Source organism: Protopterus annectens, chromosome 5.part0 (assembly GCF_019279795.1).
Source record: "Protopterus annectens isolate FY-2018-M chromosome 5.part0, PAN1.0, whole genome shotgun sequence".
NCBI lineage: Eukaryota > Metazoa > Chordata > Ceratodontiformes > Protopteridae > Protopterus > Protopterus annectens.
In genome coordinates this window covers 345,068,198-345,094,077 of record NC_056735.1, presented here as the reverse complement: position 1 = coordinate 345,094,077, position 25,880 = coordinate 345,068,198, and the positions used below count along the sequence as shown (strand labels likewise).

The 25,880-nt window shown below is 42.1% G+C and overlaps 1 protein-coding gene across 3 annotated transcripts in view; it reads right to left on the bottom strand.

Annotated features, from left to right (window-relative positions):
- LOC122802621 (cyclic AMP receptor-like protein A) overlaps nt 1-25,880 on the bottom strand; it is a 3,720,933-nt gene that overhangs the window by 2,886,011 nt on the left and 809,042 nt on the right. For 2 of the 3 annotated variants that reach the window (XM_044072312.1, XR_006364962.1), the window contains exon 4: nt 8,874-8,930. The exons of the other annotated variant lie outside the window; for it this stretch is intronic. In XM_044072312.1, coding sequence (XP_043928247.1) covers nt 8,874-8,930 — 57 coding nt within the window. The remainder of the gene's footprint in view (nt 1-8,873; nt 8,931-25,880) is intronic. 3 annotated transcript variants of the gene reach the window in all.

The window sequence follows — 25,880 nt, the reverse complement described above, 5'->3', positions numbered from 1 at the left end:
GGGAGGGTTGTTTGAAATGCATGCAACGCTAGAAGTATGGCCCTCAGTTCTAGGAGACTGATATGCAATTTGGCCTCTAAGAGGGACCAAGTGTCTTGGATTGTCTTTCCCTGAAAATGCCCCCCATCCCCACCCCATCAGGGATGCATCCGTGGTCATAATAGATAGCCTTGGGCTGAGCAGGGGTGAAAGAGCGACTCCATAGTTCCTGTTCTAAGTTCATCCACCACATTAGATCCTGCTTGCATCAGTTGGTTATGCGGATTAGGTAAGACATCCGGTGTGTTAAGAGAGACCACTGTGATGCCAAGAGCCACTGAAGCAACCTCATGTGGTACCTTGCTAATGGAACTACAGTGATTGTCACAGCCATTGACCCCAGAAGTTGTAAGACTAAGTGAGCCAGGACTTTGTCATGAGAGAGTATCACTTGAAGCTGTGACCTTAACCTTTGTAGCCTGTGAAGGGGTAGAGAAGCTATACTGGAATTGGTGCTGAATGTTGACCCAATGAATTCTATCTCTTGCGTGGGTAACGGCTTTGACTATTCCCAGTTTATTGAAATGCTTAAGTACTCTGTAAGGTCTAGGATGGAGTCCAAGGCATGATGCAGTAGATGCCTGGTGGGGCGGTGAGGAGCCAGTCGTCTTGATAGGGAAAAACACAAAATCCTTGTAACCTTAGATGAGCTACAACCACTGCCATGCATTTGGTGAACACGCTGGGGGCTGTGCTGAGACCAAACGGCAGTGTGTGAAATTGGTAGTGACTTGCTCCCAGCCAGAAGCCGAGGTATCTTTTGGAGTGTTTGTCCATCTTTATGTGGTAATACGCATCCTGAAGCTCTATAGAGCACATCCAATCGTCTTTCTCCATAAATGGAAGGATAGACTGCACTGTGACCATCCAGAATTTTGCCTGTCAAACAGACTTGTTCAAGACACTGAGGTCTAGAATTGGCCACCAGCCCCTGTCTTTTTTGGCACTAAAGAATCTTGAGTAAATTCTGGATCCTGTTTGGTCTGGAGGGACTATTTGGATGACTCTCATTTGAAGCAGCTTTTGAATTTCTTGTGCTGCCATGTCCCTCTGACTGGGTGGAACATCAGGGATACACCTTTGTGGCACTGGATAGAGATCGAAGGGGATATGATAACCTCTGGAAATGATCATCTGCACCCAGGAATCCACTGTTATTGAGTGCAAGATTAAGTGGTACAGAGACAATCTTCCTCTGACTACCTCCAGAGGAAGGCAATCAGGCCGCCACTCAGGAGCGCTGGTGGGGTCCAGAGAAGGAATCCCTGGAGCCCTGGTTATATGCACCCCCTCTGGAACAGGAGAGGCGTCTTCAAGATGAGTTTTCCTCTCTGCCCCACGGGGGAAAACTCGCCACGGTTGTCCAGAAAAGGCCCTTGGGACTTCCTGAACTACATCTTTTCACTCCTCTGATTCCTAGAGTAAGGTTGTTGAGGATTCAAAAAATGTACACCCACAACAGAAAGAGTCTTTCTGGCCTTATGACACCTGGCTAATGTGTCTTTGATTTTGGGGCCAAACAATGAGGTAGCATCAACAGGAGCGTTGACAAAGGAAAACTTAAAGGGGTCCGCAAAATCACACAAGCACATCCAGGCATGATGCCTAATGATAACGCCTGTACCCGCTGCCCGGCTGTCCCTTTGGCTGTGTGAGTAATAAGCTGCATGGACAAGTTGAATATTGATTCTAGGGTTGCAAGCTGGGAGGCAACTTTATTGCGTAACTCGTCAGACACTGCTCCTGTCAAGGTGCCTAAGAGGTCAGTGATCAGGGTCCCTTTGAAGATGGGTAAAATGTGCCAAGAAGTTCAACGACCATATGGCAAAAGTTGTTGAAGTGTAGACCCATTTCCCAAATCTGTCACTGTCTGAGACTCCCTGTTTGGAGGATGAACAGTTGGGCTCTCCTCTGCGAGTTCCTTCTTAGTGGCTGTCGCCACCACCATAACATCTACCTTTAGACCAGTTGGGATGGTCCTCTGGTGCAGTAATAATTTTGTCCAGTCTCCTGGGGATTGGCTCTATAGTATCAGGGGTCTTCCAAGCACACTGCACGATGAGCTTGACCAAATCATCGGCAGGTGGGGGTCACCCAAGAAGTAGAAAGTCAGGCATGAAAAGTTTGCAGAGGAAAAGTTGACGGACTTCCAATCACCCCTCTGTTTTAAGATTTCCAGGATGTCTCCAAAAGAGACATCTTCAGGGGGTGACTGTGGAGACCCTTCACCTTCATCGTAATCTGTATCCTCGGTGAGAGATTCTTTTTGAAAATCAAAGTGCTTCCTCTTACACGATCTCTTACGGGGTGGGTCCTCAGGGAGAAGGTCTAAGGAGGACTCTGAAGAGAGGGTACCCTGTGGTAGGGTGTCTTTCTGCTCCCATGCTCATTGTCCAAATGTAGTAGACTGTGACAGCTGCGAGGATACATTGATATGACATTCCAAAGGAGTGGGTGCCAACTGTGAGCCTGCTGAGGCAAGCGCTCTCTCCATAACCTGGAAGGCAGGATGGGAGTCTGGAACCGAGAAAGACAAGCTCGGAACCGGAGTCACACCCTGCTCCAAAGAGCCCGCCTCCACAGAAGGAGCCCCAAGACGCCTTGGAGCTGTCAAAACAACCGGAACCATAGACAGTGCCATGGAAAAAAATGGTGGTGTACTAGGGATTCCAGAGCCAGCAGCCAAGTCACAGTCCCATGGGTGGGTCAGCTCCAACTGAGCCTAGGTTCATGGAATGGATTCTCGGAACAAGGTGAGACCCACCATTGGCACTGACGAAGCTGGCACCAGTAGAGGTGTCAGTTTCAAGGGCTCCAAATCCTCTGGTTAGGTTGAAGGAGGAAGATAAGCTGGAGTCCTTGGAGAAAAAGCCTCAGTTCTGGGTGGGTGGGAGGGAGGTCCTACATGGGGTTGGAATACCTCTGGCCGCCAAGAGCTAATCCACCAGTCTAACTACATCAAGCTTCGAAAGGCTCCTGGTGGAATGAACAGACATCTCCGAGGAAGATTCAGGGCATTCAAGAAAGGCACTGAGCCGCTGACCAACAAAGGGGTCGATGGATGGGGAATATCGAGTCCTGGCTATGTTTGACCTTCGGCACTGAGGTTGATTGACCAAAAGCTTGTGTTGGGGGGGGTGACCAGTTTTATAGGGGAAACTATTGTTGGTGTCAAGAGGGTCTTAGGTACCGTTGAAGGGGTCAGTACCATGATAACTTTCGTCGGTTCCAAAAGAATAGATGGCACTGTGAAAGGGAGCGTAGACTCTGGTGCCGAAACAGTTGTCAGTGCCAATCTGGATTCTTTTGACTTCGGTTCCAAAGAAACATGGCTCTTGGAGGACTTCGGTTCCTGAGACTGAGGAGACATTGGGGCTGAATGGTTCCTCTTTTTTGGTTCTTTCTTAGGAGGTTTTGACACCTCCACTTTAGACAAAGCCTCAGAAAATGTTTTTTTAACAAACCTTTTAGGATCAATTTGTTGTGACACTCTGCAAGGGTCCAGGCACTAAAACCCTTACAGAACTTGCACAGATGCTGAATTTCTAAGTGTGGCACCCCCAAACTATAAACGCAGGAAAAATGCCCGGAGTTGGGCATTTTTCTGCCACATTTGTCACATTGCTTGAAACCAGTTGCACCTTTTGTTTTCTCGGCCATTATAAAGGCTGCAAAATAAAATGCCATTCACGCATATCACCATTGCACACACACATAAAACAGTGAAAAGAAGTCAAGTTAAGGGAAATTTTTTTTTTTTTTTTTTTTTTTTTAGTGCACCAGCAATGGTAGTAAAAGAAATACCCAGAAGGGTTAAGAAGAAAATACCAACAATGGTATTTGAGAATTATCAAAGGTAGGAGGGAAGGGAGTGGCCTATACCAACTATGGTAATTACGAAATTCCAAAAGGTAAACCTTGGTAAAACAGTACTCACACACACACCGATAGTCACTAATTAGGGAACAGAATATCAAGTGACCAAGAAAATATTAAAGGTAGGAGAAATACATTAACAAAAATAAAGCAGTTAGCTTGAGAGCACAGTCTTATGCGGCCTGAAACTCTACGCAACAAACGAGATCTGAGGAGAAGGGAAGAGGGGAACTATGGATAAGCCTTAGCTTGAGAGTTTCTGCCTGGCATGAGCTTGTTACAACAGCTGACTCAGTTCCGAGGACGGAATCGAGACCCAACAGTCAAGAATGAATGAAGATTAACAACATCAGATCAGATTTTTGTTTATCCTGATATAGGGACAAACTTTTACAAGAACAATTACAGTGAATGCAAAAGTAAAGGAAAATATGTTTTACATTGACTAACCTTACTTTAAATGTACTTATAAATGAATGCAATACAGTCTGTACTTAAATGTTTTGTTTTACTTGAAAGAGGACCCCTTTAAGTCTGAACATTTGTGTATGTTTTACTGGTTATTTTATGAAGGAATTGTGTATTTAATTATAGATTCCACTTTTTATGCAATTATTACATTAGCATAGCATAAAACAAGAATGGAAAACTAACCATCCTTTCTCGCAATCTGCAGTCATCTCAAAGAAAGGAAGAATTAAAATTTCTAGCCTTCTAATAAAAAAATGAACCAGAAATCAGATCCTAGTGAGACAGTGGATTTCTTCTAGAAAGGATAAAAGGAAGTATTAATATTCCCTTCAAAAGTGCTTTGTGTCCTCAGATGTGAAAATTTAATTTCGGCTCCATCCATACCCCACAGCTGTTTTGCCTTTTTATTACTATGCAATGGGCTAGATTCATAAGGATTACTATGTGGCAACCTTTTTGTATTTAGAGACAGTCCAAACACAGTGGCTTTGCACAAAGATGTGCAGCACCACATCAGTCTGTCTCTGTGGCTGTGCTACACATTTATGAGGTAGTCCTGAGTACACACATGTACTAACTTGCCATGCATCCCCCCCCCCCCAAAAAAAAATGCCTCCAAGATGGCATCTACACAAAGTGTGATTCATGGAACTGTTTGACCATGTAGATTAGCACAGCCACTCCTTGCACCTTGTGGTAGTTGCCCATGTTTATCCACCACTGTATAGGTAAGGACTTGGGAGTTAAGTAGTAAGGTGGGGCTAGGAGATATGAATGTGAGTGTATGTGAGAGGCTGCAAGTGTGAGTGGGCATGAATACGTGTCTGCCTGGGAGGTAGCAAGATAATGAGTGGTTAGGATTAGGGTGTGTGAATAAATGCCATTGGGTGGGGGTGGGGGCTGTTTTGTGTGTGTGTGTGTGTGTGTGTGTGTGTGTGTGTGTGTGTGTGTGTGTGTGTGTGTGTGTGTGTGTGTGTGTGTTGGAATGGCTGTCATACTTCCACACACCATTAGACTAATGAGCAGAACCTGCAACAATGAGGTGGGGGGAACACTAAATACATAGGATAAGGCATATGCATACAGAACGATTCATGGAATTGCTTGAATGTGTAGATTAGCAAAGGCACTCCTTGCAGCTTGTGGTAGCTGGCCATTTCCATCTACCATGGTATAAGTAAGTGCTGCTGAGTTTAGTGGTAAGTTAGGGTTAGGAGATATGTGCATGAGTTTATGCAAGAGACTGCATGTGTGAGAGCGAGTGAGTGTGTGTCTACCTGGGAGGTAGGAGAAGGAGGTAAAGAGGGGTTTGATGGGGGAGCGCATATGGGTGTATGTGAGCATGAATGCCATTGGGTGGGGTGGGGGCTGTTTTGTGTGTGTGTGTGTGTGTGTGTGTGTGTGTGTGTGTGTGTGTGTGTGTGTGTGTGTGTGTGTGTGTGTGTGTGCGCCCAAGTGTGTGTATGTGGTCAGAAGTGACTGTCCGACTTCAGCACACTCCTAGACTAACAAGCACAGCCTGCAACACTGGGTGGAAACCACTAGACAACAAGGATACTTCTTTAACAACATGTGGATCTGGGGAACTAGTAGACACCTGAGATACATATTTAATAATACGTGGATCGGGGGAGAACCACTGGAAACTAAGGATGTATTTTTACTTCTTGTGTCTTAACAGCATGAAAACATAACAGGATATCATATGAGAAACTCTGGTAAATATATGGTATTTAAGACTGACTGAAATCTTCTGTGATTTACATGGCAACACAAGGTAACATCAGGAATGTTCAGATAACATGGGGGCAGTTACAGGGTTGTGGTATGTTTGCATTGTGTGTGGGTCTGTTTTCACAATGTGACTGCCAACACTGTTAATTACTGCAGGAAGTTTTGATCTGTTACTTCACTGTAGTTAACTGCAGTTCATTAGACCCATTATAGAGTACAACACCCCTTTTGGCATGTACCTCAGAAGACATCTGCAGCAGCTGGAAAGGCCACAGAAGTACCTCACAAAGAGGATTACTGGCCTCAAACAAATGCCCTACACTGACCACCTCAAAAAACTCCAACTTTACTCCATAGCATATCGCCTACTCCGAGGTGATCTCTGCCTAACATATAAAGCTATGTCAAACCCAGAGCTGTTGGACATGCTACACTTAAAGAAATCCCAATCCCTCCGAGCTACACGCTCTAGGGACCTAAACCTTGTCACCACAATAAACAGGACACGTTGGAGGAATAGATTCTTGTCCCAGAGACTTCCTATACTCTGGAACAAGCTACCTATCTATGTCAAGCAAAGTTCTTCATTAGCACTCTTCAAGAAAAATCTTGATGAGTGGATGGGAAAGAGGAAATACACCCCGGGGATCACTTCTGTGTCTCTGCTCGACAGTGGCACAGGAAAATAACTTTCTTGGGTCCTTGTTGGCTAGACTTACGTAGGCCCTTGGGCTGATAGCCTAGTACCTACCTATGAACCTATAAAGACAACATGCAAATCGGCCCATAATTATGTCTTTCATCATTGTGGCTAATGTGTCTCTGAATCACAGATCCCAGAATTGTGAACACCGGGCCTTTTTACCATCAGCTGTATGAATGCTCAGGTTACAGCTATGGATTCTAGTTTCTTGCTTTTCATACAGTATCTGGATATGACAGTGGTCTGCTGCATTTCAAATGTGCATAGAACACAAAATGTGCTATAAAAAATAATTTATATCATACCTTAAGCTATATGTAGTGTTAACATACTTTCATCATTCTAGGTGCCTAGTATGGTTTTCTGATTTGTTGCATACATCTAAATGGCACAAAGAGGATTACTGGCCTCAAAAAGATGCCCTACGCAGACCGTCTCAAAAAACTCCAGCTTTACTCTGTCGCATATCTCCTACTCAGAAGCGATCTCTGCCTAACATACAAAGCTATGTCACACCCAGAGCTGTTGGACATGCTCCACGTAAAGAAATCCCAATCTCTCCGAGCTACACGCTCTAGGAACCTAAACCTTGTCACCACAAGAAACAGAACATTCTGGAGGGATAGATTCTTGTCTCAGAGACTTCCCATACTCTGGAACAAACTACCTATCTATATCAAACAAAGCTCCTTATTAGCACTCTTCAAGAAAAATATTGATGATTGGATGGGAGATAGGAAATTCACCCCGGGGATCACTTCTGTGGCTCTGCTTGACAGGGGCACAGGAAAATAATTTTCTTGGGTGGCAAAAGCCAGGGTACCATTTGGCTAGGCTTATATAGGCCCTAGGGCCAATAGCCTAATACCTACCTATGATGTGATTGTGTCTTACAGCTAAGGCTTTTTCTCACAATACACATTTTGCCTCATAAAAATTACATTATAGGCATATTGCTTATCTCCTGTTTCTCACAAGACCAGTTTGGTGTACCTCTCAACTGTCTAGATTTTTGCCTCATATTTTTGGTCTATTCCTTATAAAATTTGTCTTTTTCTGACAAATCACTGGGATGATCTGAGGACTGAAGTCACTAAATAATGACACACATCTAAGTTTCAGACTTCAAATCCTTCAGAAAATGTGTGTTAATGCAAACCTTATTACTCTAGCAAATTTCTAAGTTTATAAGAACACTATTTAAAATATGTCCCTATTTTTGGACCTTTGTCCCCCCATTTTTGACAGGCTTTGCCCAGATTTTTGTACTAACAGGCTTAGAGGTATATAACTTGGCATTCTTCCCAGAAAGTCTGTAACTCTTAAACAGTCTTTCACAGGCACTTTGTTTTAAATATGATCAGTGGTCTATTTTTTATTAATGTAAATGTTTTAGATGTAGCTGCCTTCAGTAAAAATAATGATTTAATGTTAACCTTTTTAATGCTAGACATGTTTAGTTTGTGTTCATTTAGTAGGCTGGGAAGGAGTTTTGATTTTCTGTGATGCATGTTTCAGTAACTTTAAGCTGATCCTGTATTTCCTGGTTAACGAATGCAAATACAGAAAGACATAAATACATACATACACACTCCAAATGATGGCATATATTAGCAGCAAAAAAAGATGACAGGATGGGATATGCCTCTGGCACGTGACAGTTTTTGAACGGAGTACGATAGCATGATGAAGGTATGTAGATAGCAGAAGGCAGATAGTTTCAAAACATATTAAGGATAAGGACATGAAAAAAGAATAGTCAAGAATGAAGCATACATCTGAGTGTTCTGTGACAGCTGTGTATGCTCATGTATAATTAGCAACCAAAATGAAGAATGATGCTGATGATTACAGTACAAAGGTTTATTCAGAGATTGCAGACAAACAGAATTGGGCAGATACAAATTACAACTTGTAATGATGACTATATATATATATATATATATATATATATATATATATATATATGTATGTGTGTGTGCGTGTGTGTGTGTGTGTGTATATGTATCACCTACCAGTGCACTTATTCAAACAAACTTTTCTCACCTACCATCAAATAAGCCATTCCATCAAATAGAGCAGCCACAGTGAGGCAGAAAATCATTTTCTGTAAGGGAAAAAAAAAATTAAATTAAGGGGAAAATTATCTGATATCCTAGCAGACCCTTCCATATGAAGGCTGTGCACAATGAAATACAGTAACATATACAATACAGAGGTTTTATAAGCATGTATTACTTACAATTATTACACACACTTTTTACATTAAATCTTAGTCATCTTTCAGACTGTCTGTTGTCATGTCAGATTAAACTCTAGTTGTTTGAATATCAAATTTAGCAAACACACCTGAGATGCCTTGACAAATGCATTTTTACCGTCACATATTTTTCTACTTCAGTAAGCTAAGACTTTCTTTTGTTAGGACTTTGTGCAGCACTGCTTGCCCATGTATGAAACACATGCTTCATGGATTCATATTTATGGATTCATAGATATTCCAAGGCCACTGAGTCTCATGACTATTCTTATCTTACCAGTAGCCTCCCATTGGCAGCCCCTCCTTTATCTAGGAAAGCCACATTGATCAGTCCTGGAGTGAATTTGTGGAGACGTACCTGTCATCTGTATTATGCTTAAAAGAAGATAATGAGTTGTACTGCTTAACATGTATGGAAGGTTTATTACTGAAATTTGGGAGACACTGACTGGACTACAAACTTCCCTCCATTCTGTTTTATTTATCTGCTGGTGAAGATTTAGGTTCTTAATTCTAGTACTGGTGTAGATACTGGACTTGCAGAAAAACAGGAGGGCCAGCCTTCATAAAGACCATATTTATATTATGATGCTGTGGAATGACTTTTGTCCCTTGATATCCATAAGTATGCATTTATAACATGCTTTCATAAAGATTATTTTCATTTCACTAACAGTTATATAAAATGCTACAAAATTGTTGTTGTGTCTTTCGGCTTTTCCCGGTTAGGGGTCAACACAGCGGAACTCCGGTCCGCTAATGATTGGCAGTAGATTTTTACGTGCTGAGCTGCCAGCCCTGACACACAACCTTCAACGAAGGTACGCCCATTCACGCATGTCTCCAGACAGAAGACGCTCTAACTGAGAATCGAATGGGACAACGTCTTATTGTGAGGCAACAGCACTACCGCAGCACCACCACCGCAGTTATAAAACGCTACAAAATGCCACTCATTATTTTGAAGGAGGAAAATCATGAAGTAGTAGTACAGAATGAGAAAACAGTTTTGCTATTAATCAGACACTAAGCATTATTAAATGCATTATTAAATGTGCATGACTCCTTTAATACTGACATACCTCCTGCCCACATCCTAATGGACTTTATTACAAACATCTACCTTATCATAGTCTCTTCATCTACAATTTAATACAAGTTTCTTATAAATAAGGAGTTATTTACTCAATTTGTTTTATTTGCCACTTCCTGCTCCTGCCCAGTCACAACTTTCACATCCACAAACTGCAAATTGTCAAAGTACCCCCACATATGACTAGCTAACTTCTTCAGTGTACTGCAAGCTGTATTTGTACAATACAACCAGATGCATAATCTCTTGAAGGGACAGTTCCTCATCTGGGAAAAAAAAATACTGAGATCATGTCTTTTACCTGTTAAAAAATGAGACTGAAAAGTGATAATTATTATAGCCTGTAGAAGTTCCAATCCCACAGCCTTATAACATCTCCTGTCTCTCTCTACAGTAGGTAATGGCAAATGTGGCTTTCACCTGACCTGAACATAGGAATGCTCATGCAGAGTGTGATTTAGAGACACACAACATGATTGCGCAAGCAGGAAAAATATTGTGGTAAGCACTGTATGCAAATGGCTGTATAATAACATGCAAATGAGTGAGCCAGCATGCTAATGAAGGCTCCCACACTGCAAATGACAAAATCAATCATGGTGAAGCAATTCAGAAATGTATAAAATTTATACCATGTGCCACAGCAATCAGCTAATCTGTACACCATCACTTTTCAGTGAACAGGTGCATCATTTGTACTAAGATGCTTGGAGCAGCAAGAAAATGTTAGTGGCTGCTTTATAAGCCAGGTCTACAATGCTGTGCACTACTGCTCTCTGCACTGCAGAAGGGGAGGTCAGCAGATGACATATCATTACCTTCATAAACAGGATAAAGTTGACTGCTACAATCCAAAAAGGATATCATATGGGAGCTAGTGGTCTGATGCTGTCCTCAGATGGGATCAAGGGAGATGGTGGAGTACCTATCCAAGTAGGCATGAAGGTTTAAGTAGCATAGTCCAATTGGGGACATGCTAGGATATTATTAGGCCTTGGCCTCACAAATGCCTGCAAATCCTATACCAGTTCCCTGATGTTATGCTGATGCATGTGGAGGTACTTGTGTGCTTTCAAAAGACGGTAGAGAAAAACTACTACTGTGCAGGCATTCTAGAAAATAGCAATTTCCCAGAGATCCCGAGGTGCACTGACTGCTCACACACTGCCATCGTGAGCACACCTGCTCTGCATGGCAAATGGTATATAAACTGGAAGTGTTTATACTCCTTCACCTACCAAGTGTCATCCAGGTAGTTCCTATTATTCATCTTTTGCACAAAGGAGGGGGACACAGGGGCATGTATCATCAATGTAAGAGTGATGGGTGGTGCATGCAGTGAACACACATAGTTGTGGGTGAGAGGGATTATGTCCTCAGATGATGATGTGAAACTTCTAGGGTTGAAATGCTGGTTGGGTGTATGATGTGACCCTGCAATATCAGGTCTGGAGGCATATGATCCATGGGGTGGTTATAGCACACTGAAAATGTGCACTGGAATGTTGCCACAGCCCCTACTGTCTGGTGCTGGCAAGCGTATGGCTGCCACTATGTCCTGTTTGACCAGGGCTATGTGTCATTTGGGGGAGACAGCTACTGGGAATTGTCTACTCTCAAACTGTAGGATCCAGAATGGGATGCCCAGTGGGGTGTACCTACAGTGGAGCTATACAAATGCTGTCCACTTCCATGTGACCATTCTCAGCCAAGAGTGGAGGCCATAGTGGAGCCAGATAATTGCTGCCCATTTCCATGTGACCATCCACGTGCAGCTGAAGACCATGCTAAAGTCAGACGAATGTCATTTATGTCTATGTGACCACCCAAAGCTAGGACTGGAGGACATGTGGAATGAGATGAGTGCTGTCTATGTCCACATAACCATCCATGGTTAGGGTTGGATGCCACAGTGATGCTAGCTATGAAAAACAGTCCTGCAAACCTGCAGTATGCAAATGATTCCTACCTAGGGTATGCTTGCTATTTGCAAGCAGCTGCAGTTGCATACTAGTGTCTGCTGTATGAGCTACCACTGCCTGCATTACTTGCTATGGTTGAAGGTATTCATACAGAGCATGAAGGTCTTCATGATGACCACTCAGCACACTGAATGCCTCTGACATGACCCAGTTAGCATCCATCTGTGCTTGGATTACAGCCTTGTAAATCTGCTAGTTGATAACGAAGTTAACACTGACATCATAGTATAACTGTGCCTTGGGGCACTAACAGGCATCAGTGCGTCTCTCCCTAATGAAAAGTGCTCGCCACAGATATTGTGAGGCCCTCGGATGCTGGTAGCATTGCATCTGCCTGTGTACCACATGTGGGACATAGATAGGGCACCCTTCATAAAACACACCTGATGTAGGTGGTTACATCCTGACCCTCAGTAGTCTCCTCAGCTGTGGGAGATGGGAATGATCCCTCCACTGCTAGCAGTGCTAACAGTGCTACTTTGTCCTCAGAATATGATGTGTGCAGAGTACTACCAATGTCATCCTCTACAGATGTGCTGACTTCTGGCATGTGTAGACCTGTACTGATGGATCTTGTCCCACTGAAACCAGTGAAAGTATACAGATAGCCTAGCAGTATGTAAGCCAGTACATGAGTGACCTTCATAACCATGCAACAGATAGAAAATGACATGCTGAGATTATACACAAACTATAAGTGCATTCATTTATGTTTGTCTGTTGTAGGCCTATGGTCCCTGTGTAACAGAAATGCAGTAGGGTATGTTAGAGTTAATTTTGCAGAGGTGCTAGATAATGCCTGTTGTTAATGGCATGTGGCACAACTCACTTGTTGCACCCCCATGGACATACAGGCAGTCATATCCTGTGCTGCAAGTGATCATAGCTGCATCCCTGATATTCCTGGGTGGCATTACTGCAAATGGTCATGGCTGAGTACACCAGGCTAATGTGTTACCAAAGCTCTACATGATAAGCATTTTCCATTGCTTTCCAGGTTTTCCCTAACAGACACCTAGGCAGTCCTGACCAGCCTGGGTTCCATATCCAATCCACCAGCTGGAATAAATACATTGGAATTGTCTCCACTAATGGTTATGAGGAACTGCACATTTTTTAGCAGGCAATGTCTTTTGGGAGTGGTCCCAGTCCCAAGCCTGTCTGTGACTATGTCTTGCAACCAGTCTTTGCATAAAGAATTATGACTCTGCAAAACACCTGCATTCCTGTTAAGTTGTGGCTACCCACAGCATTCAATTGCTACAACATTATCTGTCACACGTGTCTCTGTAGGCCTTGTCCACTTCATCTTTACCCTTCTACAGGGTTTTCATATCATGGATGTGTAGGGTCTGCAGCTAACTTCAGTCAACTGTGGAGTGAATTTTTCCATGTGGTACTGTTCTTTTGTCATTATGACAGTTTCAGTATACCTGGGTGAACATACATGGATCAGTGTCTATATACAGGACATCCACATCAGACAACACCCATCACCTCACTGTGCCAAATACCCTGTGATGTGCACTGACCTGTACAAAGCTTGTGATCCATATACTCTAAATTGTATGTATGGGTCTACAGCCTAATGTGTGTTCACTGCACTGCAGGCCAAGCATCCCGTTCCATGTAGGTATGCCACATATCTTTTCTGTGCTGTTGTGAGCCCAACCTGCCTACAGCTGTGCTGTACTGTACACATTTGTCTTTCTCCCAAAAGACTACAACCTATCATACCTGCATAATAAAGCATGGACAGATGTCCTCCCCTAGGAAGAGAAGCTCTTCTGCCTGTTCCCTGTGTTTTTGCCAGCTACAAGCCTCCCCCCAGCAGTGCAACTTACCCCTGTGCCCAAACTGTTTTGGCCACCCCTTCACTCCAGCACAGTCTGTCATACTGATGTCAGGGTGACTACAGTATTAGCACACAGCAATCTCTACAGTGTGGCAACACTGTGTATAAGCATACACCCTGCAGCCAGTCCTGCAGTGTGGTGTACATTACCAGTACTCCTGTATGTTGTCACTTTCCTTATATGTTGGTTTTCTTCTATATCTTCTGTGGTTGGTTATTTCCCTGTAGCACAGTCTCTCATAATATGGTGACCAATGCTTTTTATTGCACTATAAAGGGGCTCACAGTGTTGTGATTATGCTAAGAAAGTGAGCTAGTGACATGTTCTCTGAACTGCTAATAATGTCATGAGTTATCAGCTCTTTTCCTTGCTATGACACAAAGTCCACCTCAAGCATATGCACTGTGAACAATTATAGTGTACACAACATGCAGCCAAACTACTCTGCTAAAGGTCTGCATCACCATAAGCATCACCCACTCTGGCAAGTAGTGCTAGCACAAATATAGTGATCTGAAGAGGTGCCACAAAGACCTTCTCCACCAATGGGAAAAAAAGATTAAGGAAAGACAGCCTCCATACTACTGTAAGCTTTCATTTTTGTTGAGTCACTGTACAGTATGCCTGAAAGTATACTCACAGATATTTTCTGAAGTCATGGGTATGTTGTGTTCATTAATGTGTTTTTTTGTTTTACAGTAGAAGAAAAAACTGCAGAAAACAAGCTTGCTTGCTAAAGGAGACAGACCAGACTCTCCCGAAAGCAGATAAAGTGCGCTTTACTGCTACTGCAACTGTATCTGTGTTTAACTTGCTTATCACAGCATTTTTTTCCTTTCCATTTTAAGACCTCGGCATTGCACAGTTCTTCACTCCCCTTACAAGACTGCTACTTTAATGCATTTGTAACTGAGCTAATGTCCTTCACTGTGCCAGTTATTCCTGAAATTGCTGTGTGTACGGCAAATGTACTGAAACTGTGTATTACTACATAGATGCATTTTTTTTAATTTGGATTACTATAGCATCTTTATTTATTTATTTTTTATTTAATTTTACTTATCTTTTTGTTAACTGGGTTGGTCCCACTAGGCTAACAGACTCTTTTCAGGGGAGACCTGAGGTGGTACTTATACTACTAGAGGAAATTTGGCCAGGCATCAGGAAACTTTCCCTACTCATCATTGTTGGTAATGGGAATCCATTTTGCATGAGCACTTCTTGTTTCCATTCCAGGTGCAGAGGTAGCCTACAGAAACAGGGAGGCAGATGGAGAGAGAAGGAGATAATGGAGTGGTGAGAGAAAAGGAGGAGAAAGCCAATATCGAGACTGGAAAATGTGTGCAGCATTCTGAAAGTATGTGTCAAAGAAATTTGTTTGATGAAGATGAGTCGGCAAATGATGAATGTATGCTGAAACCCATCAGTTGGGAGCATTGTGGGATGATTTACTTAAAGAAATGGTGATGCAGAGTGAGCCAGAAAATGGAGTCGTTTCCTGGGGGGATATTAAGGAGAAAATATAAAAGGAGGATGCAGAGACAATCCTGAAGAATAGCAGTGGGATGGAAAAGAAAACATATGCAGAGAAAGTAAAAGAAAGCAAAAGGGGAGTACAAGAAAAGAAGGAGGCAGAAGAGAATGAAAAATGGAAGTATGTGGTAGGGATTCAAAAGAAAGAAGATAAAGTTGTTGTGTCTTTCGGCTTTTCCCGGTTAGGGGTCGCCACAGCGGAACTCCGGTCCGCTAATGATTGGCAGTAGATTTTTACGTGCCGAGTTGCCAACCTTGACGCACAACCTTCAATGAAGGCATGCCCATTCACGCATATCTCCACGCAGAAGATGCTTTAGCTGAGAATCGAACCGGACAGCGTCTTACTGTGAGGCGACAACGCTACCGCAGCACCACCACCGCGGATAAAATAAAGAAGATAAAGTAAAGGACAAATATGCAGTGTGGGACAATTTAATAGCTCCTTTGGATGTAAAAGCACACGAGGTAAAACAATTACTCTTATTATCAAAGAAACATTTTGTGACATTATATTTGAGACTGTTATTTTTTTTAATGGAAAATTTTCTTGGAGAATATGAAAAAAAGAATGACTGTAACCCATGGAACATTTATGTGATTAAGCATTTAAAAAGGACACAAAAGAAGAAAAGTTTTACACAGAGCAGAAAACTGAGATATTTGAAAGGACATTTGAAAACTTTTATGTAAAGAAGTATGGGTCACTGCAAAAGTTTATGATAAAAGGAGTTTATGGACTGGTGAATGGGATTGTAATATTGTATTAAAAATAGAAAGAGAAAAAATTATATATATACCAAGCATGATACATGTGAAGGGGAATAGGTTTGTCATAATATACTGGGGAAAACCCAAAACATTTTTTTTTACTTTGGTAAAAAGAAGAACATTTGATGAGTAACTGTGATAAAAGAAAATGTTATATTTGTGGGGAAATGAAACATGATGCAAAAAAAGTGAACTGAAATGTTATAAATGTAACAAAATTGGACATTTATTAATGAATTGCAAAAATGAAAATAACAGTAGGGAAAAAGAAAAGGGAGAAAATGAATAACGAGAAGAAATTTTAGATATAGTAGAAATAGAAGAAAAATTAGATGAAAAATAATAAAGAGGTCATATAAGAATGCTCTGAAATAAGTTATGAAGAAGATATAAATTGGGAGATAGTAAAAGAAAAAAAAAGAATTCTATTGGGAAAATGGTAAAAGACAGAAGAAAGATAATTTAAAGGGATAGTACAAAAGAAAAAAAGAAAGGAAATGGATGAAAAAGGATGTATACAACTAAGGGTTGGGGCTGGTATAATGGTTAAGGTATTTGGCTCACAGACACAATGTACAGTGTTTGATTCTAACTTTTGGAAGGGAAACTGGATAGTCTTAGAATTGCTAATTAAGGCAGCTAGCTTAGTAATTAGCTAGGAACTTATGAAACCATGAATCTAAGGAAAAAGGAAAATGAAAATTTTAGAGAGCTTTCTGTAAATATGAATAGTATTAAGAATACAGTAAGAAGAATAGGGATTTTGGAGTGTTGTAATACAAGGGACATAGATGTAATTATATTAGAAGACACAAGATTTTTAACAAGTGAAGAAAGACTACAAACAGAGAAACTATGGGATGGAAAGATAATCTGAAATTTGGGAAACAAGAGATGTTCTGGAATAGCTGTATTCAGTAGAAATACAGCAAAGATATCAAATGTAACTTTAGCAAAAATTGGAAGGTTAATCATTCTAGATGTAAAATGGAAAGAATGAGTATATAGAATTATAACATTATATGCTTATAGTAATTGCAAAGAAAGGAAAAGTTTAATTTATCAGATTTTAGACTATGTAGTGATAAATATGAATATTATAATAACAGGAGAATTTAACTGTGATTTAAGAGGCAATAAAAAGAAAGGAAATTATGCAAGAAAATGCTAGAAGTTATAAAATGTGGTAAGTTAAAACTCTGGGACAAAAATTCAAGGACTTACAAAATGGGTATGTATGTATAGAAGTGAAATAGTTTATTTTATAGCATCAGAAGGTTTAGTTATAGGAGAAGGGGAGGTACATAAAACAGGATTTTCTGACTGTCTTGCAATATGGCTAGAGATAAAGGAAAACAAGGCATATATAAAAACAGGCAAAAGAATATAAAGGATAAATAAGAAAACATGTAATGAACAAAGAAAGAGATTAGTAATGCAGTTATGAAAATATCATATTACTATGAGAAAGTTTTTTTTGACACAGGTCTGAATGGTGGATATTTAATGAAAAATGTAAAAAATGTTTTTTTACAATTGCAATATGATGTGAGAAAAGTAGTGAAACAAAAATATAAATGAACATATAATGATGTACTGGAAGATTTAGAACATAATGACAGAAAGCACTTTTACAAACAGTAAACTAATTATATGAAAGAAATCAAGAAAAACTACAAGAATGGTTACATAAGCAAATGTATTTTTATAAGGAAAAAGAGAGGTATTGAGTTACTTAAGCGGATTAGTAAAGGAAAATGATAGTATAATGACAGAAAAAAATATAAAACAATAAATAGAAAGAACTCAGGAAAGGATTATGAACAGCTTAGTAAAATATGTACAAGAAATGTTTAAAGAAAAAAGAAGACAGTAAAAACATGGTAAGTAAAAAGTTAACAGAAAAAGAGAATAAGGAATTGGAAGAGGAGATTTCTTTATATGCGCTAGATAAAGCATTAGAACAAGTAAATACAGATTTGGCTGCAGAGCTGCATGGAATAGGGCATGAGATGTGTAAAACTTTCATGGATTGGCAAAAAACATATATTATATATATATTTTTAAGATTTTGAATGAATGGTTAAATCAATTTTTTTCTATCAGGAGGTAAGTTGTGGAATATTTAAATTCATATGGAAGAAGGAAGACAGAAGACCAAAAAAATGGAAACTGATAGTAATGAATAATAAAGATTATAAGATCTTTAAGAAAATAATAAGTCAATCCAAGGTACCACAAGACCAGGAATAAGTCAGAGTTCTTGTAAAATCTACTTTAATATAAACACAAACACATGAACGCACACATTAAAAAAAACAGCGTTTCCGTTTAAATCACTTCATCAGATGTGGGTCAGAGAACAAAATAATGGCTTTTATACAGAACGGTAACACTTGACAAACTTTATTGCAGAAAAAGACTCTGATGAAGCCCTGGGAGCTACAGGGTGAAAGAGCTTAGTCTATTAGTATTAAAGTGGAACTTCAACTTATTCCTGGTCTTGTGGTACCTTGGATTGACTTACTGGTTTATACTGGTACCTTTGTGGCTGTTTTTTCGAATCTTTATAAAAATAATACAAAACAGGTTTGAAACTAAAATGGAAAATATTATGGAAGCTATTACATATAGTATAAACAGGAAGGGCTGTCAAGAGCTATTAAATAGAAGTTATGTCCTTACCATAACGTTCCATGTGGAGTGTTCATCTCGCCTTTGTTCTTACACATGGGTTCGGAGCCGATCCTCGGCTCCGTGTCGGCCGCTTGCAAGCTCTGCATCGAGAAGAAGCTCGAGACAACCTAATACCCACAATCCCCCTCTGCCTTTACCTCAGATCTAGTTTGCAAGCAAACCAGCAGTCAGAGAGAGAAACACTCATGCCAATATCACATATGCACAGAAACTAAGAGTCTATATATATACATATATATATATATATACATGTCAACTATATATACAACAACTGCAATGCAGAAGCAGAATGCCCCAGACCAGGCACCAAACTGAACGTTCTTCCTAAGGGTGGGAGGGTGGGAATGTAAGAACAAAGGCGAAATGAACACTCCACATGGAACGTTATGGTAAGGACATAACTTCTATATGTGATAGTGTTCAATCTCGCCGTTTGTTCTTACACATGGGTAGCGTCCCTAGCTCCTTGTTCCTGAGGAACTCACGGAAGGACGTTCTTGAGCACAGTGGAACCAAAGGTTGCCCTGTCCCTAGAAACCTTATCTACCTTATAATGAGAAATGAATGTATGTGGTTTAGACCAAGTAGCAGCCGCACAAATAGCGTCTAGTGGTAGGCGAGCTGCATGAGCCAGGGATGTAGACACTGACCTTGTGGAATGTCCTTTGGGTTTGTGCAAAAGAGTTTGATCTGAAGAATCATAGACATAGATGATACAATCAGTTAACCACTTAGAAAGAGTTCTTTTAGTAACCGCTACTCCTTTTCTGTTATCAGCAAAGGCTACAAAAAGTTGATCAGATTTACTGTGATCTTTTGTTCTATCCAAGTAAAACCTTAGTTGTCTGTGGACATCTAATTTGTGCAACATATACTCCATTTTATTGGAGTGATTCTTGAAGAAAGTGGGTAATTCAATGGACTGATTAATATTGTTAATAGAACAAACTTTAGGAAGGAAGGATGAATTAGAGAAAAGAGATACTCTGTCAGAGTGAAAGATCAAATAAGGGTGTTTAATGGAGAGAGCTTGAAGTTCAGATACTACCTAGCGGATGTAATGGCTACCAAAAGAGAGTCTTCCATGACAAAAATTTCAATGGGCAAGAGGAGGCTGGTTCAAAGGGGCAGCATCAACTTAGATAATAATAAGTTTAGACTCCAAGGTGACGTAGGAGATCTAATTGGTGGTCTAATATGAAAAGACCCTTTTAAAAAGGCTTTACAAAGTCTGTGGGCCATAACAGGAGCCCCACATTCTTCCACATGGAAATTAGAAATGGCAGCCAATTGAACTCTTAATGTGGCAGGAGAAGCACCCTGATGGAACAATTCTGTTAAAAACTCTAATATTTTATTCAAAGGAGCTATAACAGGGTCCACTTGCTGTGTATTCGCCCAGAATACAAAGCGCTTCCATTTACTAGTATATGTTTTAGTAGTGGAAGCTTTATGAGAAGCCACTAATATATTCTGAACTGCAGGCGAAAGAAGATCAGACCTGGCTAAGTTGGGAATTGGAGCAGCCAAGCTGCTAGATGGAGGGACAAGAGCGAGGGGTGGGGAGCCCTGACGAGTGAGTCAATAGATCTGGCTCTGGGTCCAGGATCCAGGGTCCCCGAATGCAGTGTGTCATGAGGAAGGGGAACCAAATTTGAAGAGACCAGAATGGGGCAATGAGGATTATTGTCCTGTGTAGGTTGTTGGCTTTCTGGAGAAACTTTGAGATCAGGGGGAAGGGAGGAAATGGGTACAGGAGACCCGGGGCCAATCGTGAATCAGTGCGTCCCTGGGGACTTCCCCTGGAGGGGTAATAGGGCAAAGTAGCTCCTGCATTTGGCGTTCATTGGAGACGCAAACAGATCGCAGGAAGGCTGGCCCCACGGCGAAAAATCTTTTCGCAACTGACTGTTTTAGGGACCACTCGTGCGGTAACAGTATTGCTCTGCTCAGCCTGTCGGCTATGACGTTGGATGACCCGGGATGTGCGTTGCTATCAGAAAGCGACCCGTGGACTCCGCCCATTGCCAGATTCTCATGGCCTCTCTGCATAGCTGATAGGACTTGGTTCCCCCTTGCTTGTTTATGTACCAGACTACAGACATGTTGTCCGTCTGAACTGCAATAGTTCCCAGAGGAAGAAGGGGAGCAAAGTGTTGCAACGCTAGAAACACTGCCCTCAACTCTAGAACATTGATGTGCAGATTGTACTCTAAATTGGTCCATTCGCCTTGGACTGTCTGTCCCTGAAAGATGCCCCCCCACCCTATCAGGGAAGCGTCCGTGGTCACCGTAGCTGTCGTGGGTAGCACAAATGGTCTCCCCTTGGAAAGGTTGCAAGTCTGAAGCCACCAGTTTAGGTGTGATTTGCATGTGTTCGTTATAAGAATCTCGTGTGTCAGAGGTAGTTGTTGGAATGACCATTGTGCAAACAGTAGCCATTGTAGGACTCTCATGTGCAGTCTTCCCAAGGGTATTGCAATAAGAGAAGCTGACATGAGTCCCAAAACCTTCAGTACCAGTTTTGCTGGGGATTTCCTGGACAAAAGAAGAAGACGTATGTGAGTCTGAAGTGAAAGTATCCTTTCTGGAGGAAGTCTTAGAATTAACTGATGTGTATCTAATCCCGCTCCTATGAATAAGATACGCTGTGATGGCGGTAGTAAGGATTTTCCGAAGTTTACAGAAATTCCGAGGAGAATACACAGTTGAAGAGTGTAGTCTCTGGCCTGTACTAGTTGACGCTGGGTGGTGGCAGAAAGGAGCCAGTCGTCCAGATACGGAAACACCTGGAATCCTAGGCGCCTCAAGTGAGACGCTACCACTGCCATGCATTTGGTGAAGACCCTGGGGGCTGAGGTCAGACCAAAGGGCAGGGCTCGAAACTGAAAGTGACTGGCACCCAGCCGGAAGCGCAAATGATCTCTGGATGCCCTGGCCATTTTGATGTGGTAGTATGCATCCTTCAGATCTATTGAGCACATCCAGTCGTCCTTCTGTAAGAATGGAAGGATCGATTGAAGCGTGACCATTCGGAACTTTTCTTTCTTGACGAAGGTATTGAGGTCGCTTAGGTCCAGAATGGGCCTCCAGTCCCCTGTTTTCTTTGGAACTAAAAAGAACCTTGAGTAAGTTCCAAATCCTCTTTGGTCCGCTGGGACTGGTTGGATGACTCTTTTTCTAGCAGCTTTGAAATTTCTATAGCTGCTGGCTCTCGCAGATGGGGCGGCACATCTGGGAGTCTTTTCTTTGGAATGGGATAGGATAGAAATGGTATATTGTAACCTCTGGTAACCACGCTTTTTACCCACTTGTCTGTAGTTATGTTTTTCCAGGCCTGAGGGTATAAAGCTAAGCGACCCCCGACTGCCTCCAGAGCAGGACAGTCGGGCCTCCTCTCAGGAGTGCTGGAAAGGTTTACCAGGGAGTGTATCCCTGTCACCTTGATTCTGCAGACCCCCTTTGCCGCCAGGGCGGCGTCTTCCACCTCTGCCCCCTCCTCTGCCTCTAGAAGGGGCATCACCCTGTGTGCCTGGGAAAGATCCTTGGGGTTTTCGAAACCACATTTTTCCACCACGTTGCCCTTTGGGGTACGGTCTGGATGGGGTGGAAAAACGGACTCCGACAGCAGACAGAGTCTTTCCCTCCTGCTCACACCGGGTAAGGGTCTCCTTTACTTTGGGGCCAAAAAGAGTGGCACCGTCAAATGGGGCGTTAGTAAAGGAAGACTTGAAGGCTTCCGCAAGTGAACATAAGCGCATCCAGGATTGTCTGCGAAGAGCAATCGCTGAAGCTGCTGCCCTACTCGAACCTTCGGCTGCGTAAGAGATCAGCCTCATGGACGAGTTCACAATGGATGTAAGGGTATTAAGTTGCGCTGTCACTTTCTCTGAGACAGCAGCATCTGTAGTACCCTGGAGGGTATCTCCCAACTCTTTGACTAGATCCCTCTGTAGTCGTGTAAAGTGGGTCAAATAGTTCAGGGATCGCATGGAAAAAGCCGCTGAACTAAAAATGCGCTTCCCATACCTGTCCATAGTCCTAGAATCTTTATTAGGGGATGGACAGATGAGGAAGATTCCGACATCTCCTTTTTCGTGGCCGCTGCCACCACCATAGCGTCCACTGGAACTCCTTTTGTCAAGTAAGTCTTGTCCTGGGGTGCAGTGATATACTTATTAGGCTTCCTAGGGACTGGTTCCACTGTGTCAGGAGCCTCCCACGCCCTTCGAGCAATAAGTTCCATTAATTCATCGAAGGGCGGAGTGACCCAGGAGGAGGAAGGGCGAGCACCAAATGCCTTTAGCAAGACTGACTCATCCTCAGAAGGGGGAAGGGACTGCCATTCACCTCTCTGTTTCAGGATCTCCAATATGTCAGAAAAAGAGACATCTTCTGAAGGTGACTTAGGGGACCCTTCTGACTCATCCAAGTCAGTATCGGATGTCAAAGATTCTTGTGGAGAATCTAAGTGTCTCCTCTTACACAATCTTTTCCTAGGGACTTCTTCGTGGGGAGCATCCGAAGAAGCCTCCAAGGAAGAGGGGGCACCCTCCAGGGGTGGCTGAGACACCGGTGCTCGACGCTTGGATGTAGCCGTGGGTGCAGAGGAGGATAACGGCCCTTTATGGGGAGGAGAAGTTGCTTCTACTGATGTGGTTGTCTGGGTAGACAACACCTTCCTCATGAGATCGAAGGCCCCCGGGTCCCGAGTCGAAGAATCTCCCGGTTCCGAAGAAATGGGAAGAATCCCCGAGACAGGCACCGAAGGCATCGACCCCGAGGACGGAGCCGAATCGATCCGCGCCGAGGCCCCGAGGGGAAGAGTCGGAACCGAAACGTCCGTTCGACTCTCGGCCCCGGAACCAAGGACAGATCGTCGGCTCCGAGACTCCAGTACCGGATCCGACGGAGTTGAGGTGAGAGGATCAGTAGATCAACCTCTTCCGGCTCCAAAGACTGGACAGGTCTCGGAGGAGGAATGGATGGAGACAATGGGAGGCCTTCAAGTTTCGACACCAACTGGGTGGAAACCGAAATAAGTTTGGATAGGGCCGAATGCTCCAATAACTTCTGCACCACACGATCCACATCGATATCGGAGAGCTTAGAAGAAGAACGGGTCGAAGGAACCGAAGACGGAGCCGACCTCAATAGAGTCGAGGGAGGGAGCTCCATCACCGGTTCCAAGACTTGAGGCTCGGGAACTGACAACAGTTGAACACTCGGCCCCGAAGTCTGTGGAACCGGTGATCTAACTTTACTCGAAGAGCTCGGAGCCGATGACTTGGGCCCCGACGTCTTCGATTCCTTCGAGGATTTGGATGCCTGGTCTGAAGCATCCAGAGCCTCCTGAAAGGAAGGTTTTAATAACCCCCTGTCCATGAGTTTCCTGCGCCTATCTGTCATGACCCTCCCACTAAAAGAGTGACAAATTGAACAGTCCTCTTGTAAGTGGAGAGGGCCAAGGCAGTAGACACAGGAACTATGGTTGTCAGTAACTGACATTTTTTGGCCACACTGGCAACGTTTAAAACCTGATTTAATTTTCTCAGACATCTTAAAGAAGAAACAGGTAAGAGAAAAAAGGTCAAGTCCAGTAGAGAGACAAATCCAGTAAATATGTCGAATCCGATATATAGTCAGTCCGGTTGTCAAATTCAAGTAAGGGGTGGAAGGCCCCGAAAAACTCTAACAAGTTTAATTAAACTTAACGGTACCGAGTATTTCTACCTTACCACACACACATACACTATGTCACCAAATAGTACTTTTAGAATAATTTTTTTCTCAAAAATAACAATAATAAAAGTTATTTCTTATCTGAAGTTGCTCGAGCTAGATCCCAGTGATGCGAACGCAGCAGCGGCAAACTAGATCTGAGGTAAAGGCAGAGGGGGATTGTGGGTATTAGGTTGTCTCGAGCTTCTTCTCGATGCAGAGCTTGCAAGCGGCCGACACGGAGCCGAGGATCGGCTCCGAACCCATGTGTAAGAACAAACGGCGAGATTGAACACTATCACATTGATACTTAAAGAAATTGTGGATGATATTATGAATAGAAAAGAAGTGAAAACCATGACAGGAAAATTTAATAAGGCATTTAATACAATTGGACAAGAAATCTTATGGAAATAACGAACAAATATAATATAAGTGAGAAAGTTAGGAAATTACATTTGTCTGCATATACTTTAAAGTAAAAATACTTGTAAATGGCTGGTTAAGCCAAGAGGTGCATATAAAGAGTGGTGTAAGAAATTGATGCCCAACGAGTTGCATACTTTTTGTATTGGCTGTGAATGTGACAGTATGTGAAATAGGGTCTATATTAGATAAATGAAAGTTTACTTTAGCAAACGCTCTAATAATTGAAAATCCCAGATTTCGAACTCGCTATTGTGAGGGGCTGTGTCCCCCACTAAATATATAAACCAACCCCGAGATCGCACTACAGTGAGGAAAGGCCAAATATTCCGATCTTCACTGTACAGCGATCTCACAAAAAGCATATCGAGGTCTGGGATTTTCAATTATTAGAGCGTTCGCTAAGGTAAACTTTCATTTATCTAATATAGACCCTGTGAAATAAATGACAAAATGAAGGCGGCGGGATATACAACACCTGAAATGTTAAGAATTCCAGTTCTACTAACATATGCAGATGACATTATAACAATTGCAAAAAAACAATATTTAGATAAAATAAGTAATTTGCATAAATAAGTATCTAGATTTGACAGGGATCACTTTAAATAAAGAGAAAAATAAAGGTTTAAGTGATATAGTAAAAATAGGGGGCATGCATTTTACAAAGAATAACATTTCTGTGTTAGGTATAAAATTTGGGAATAAAGATTTAGGT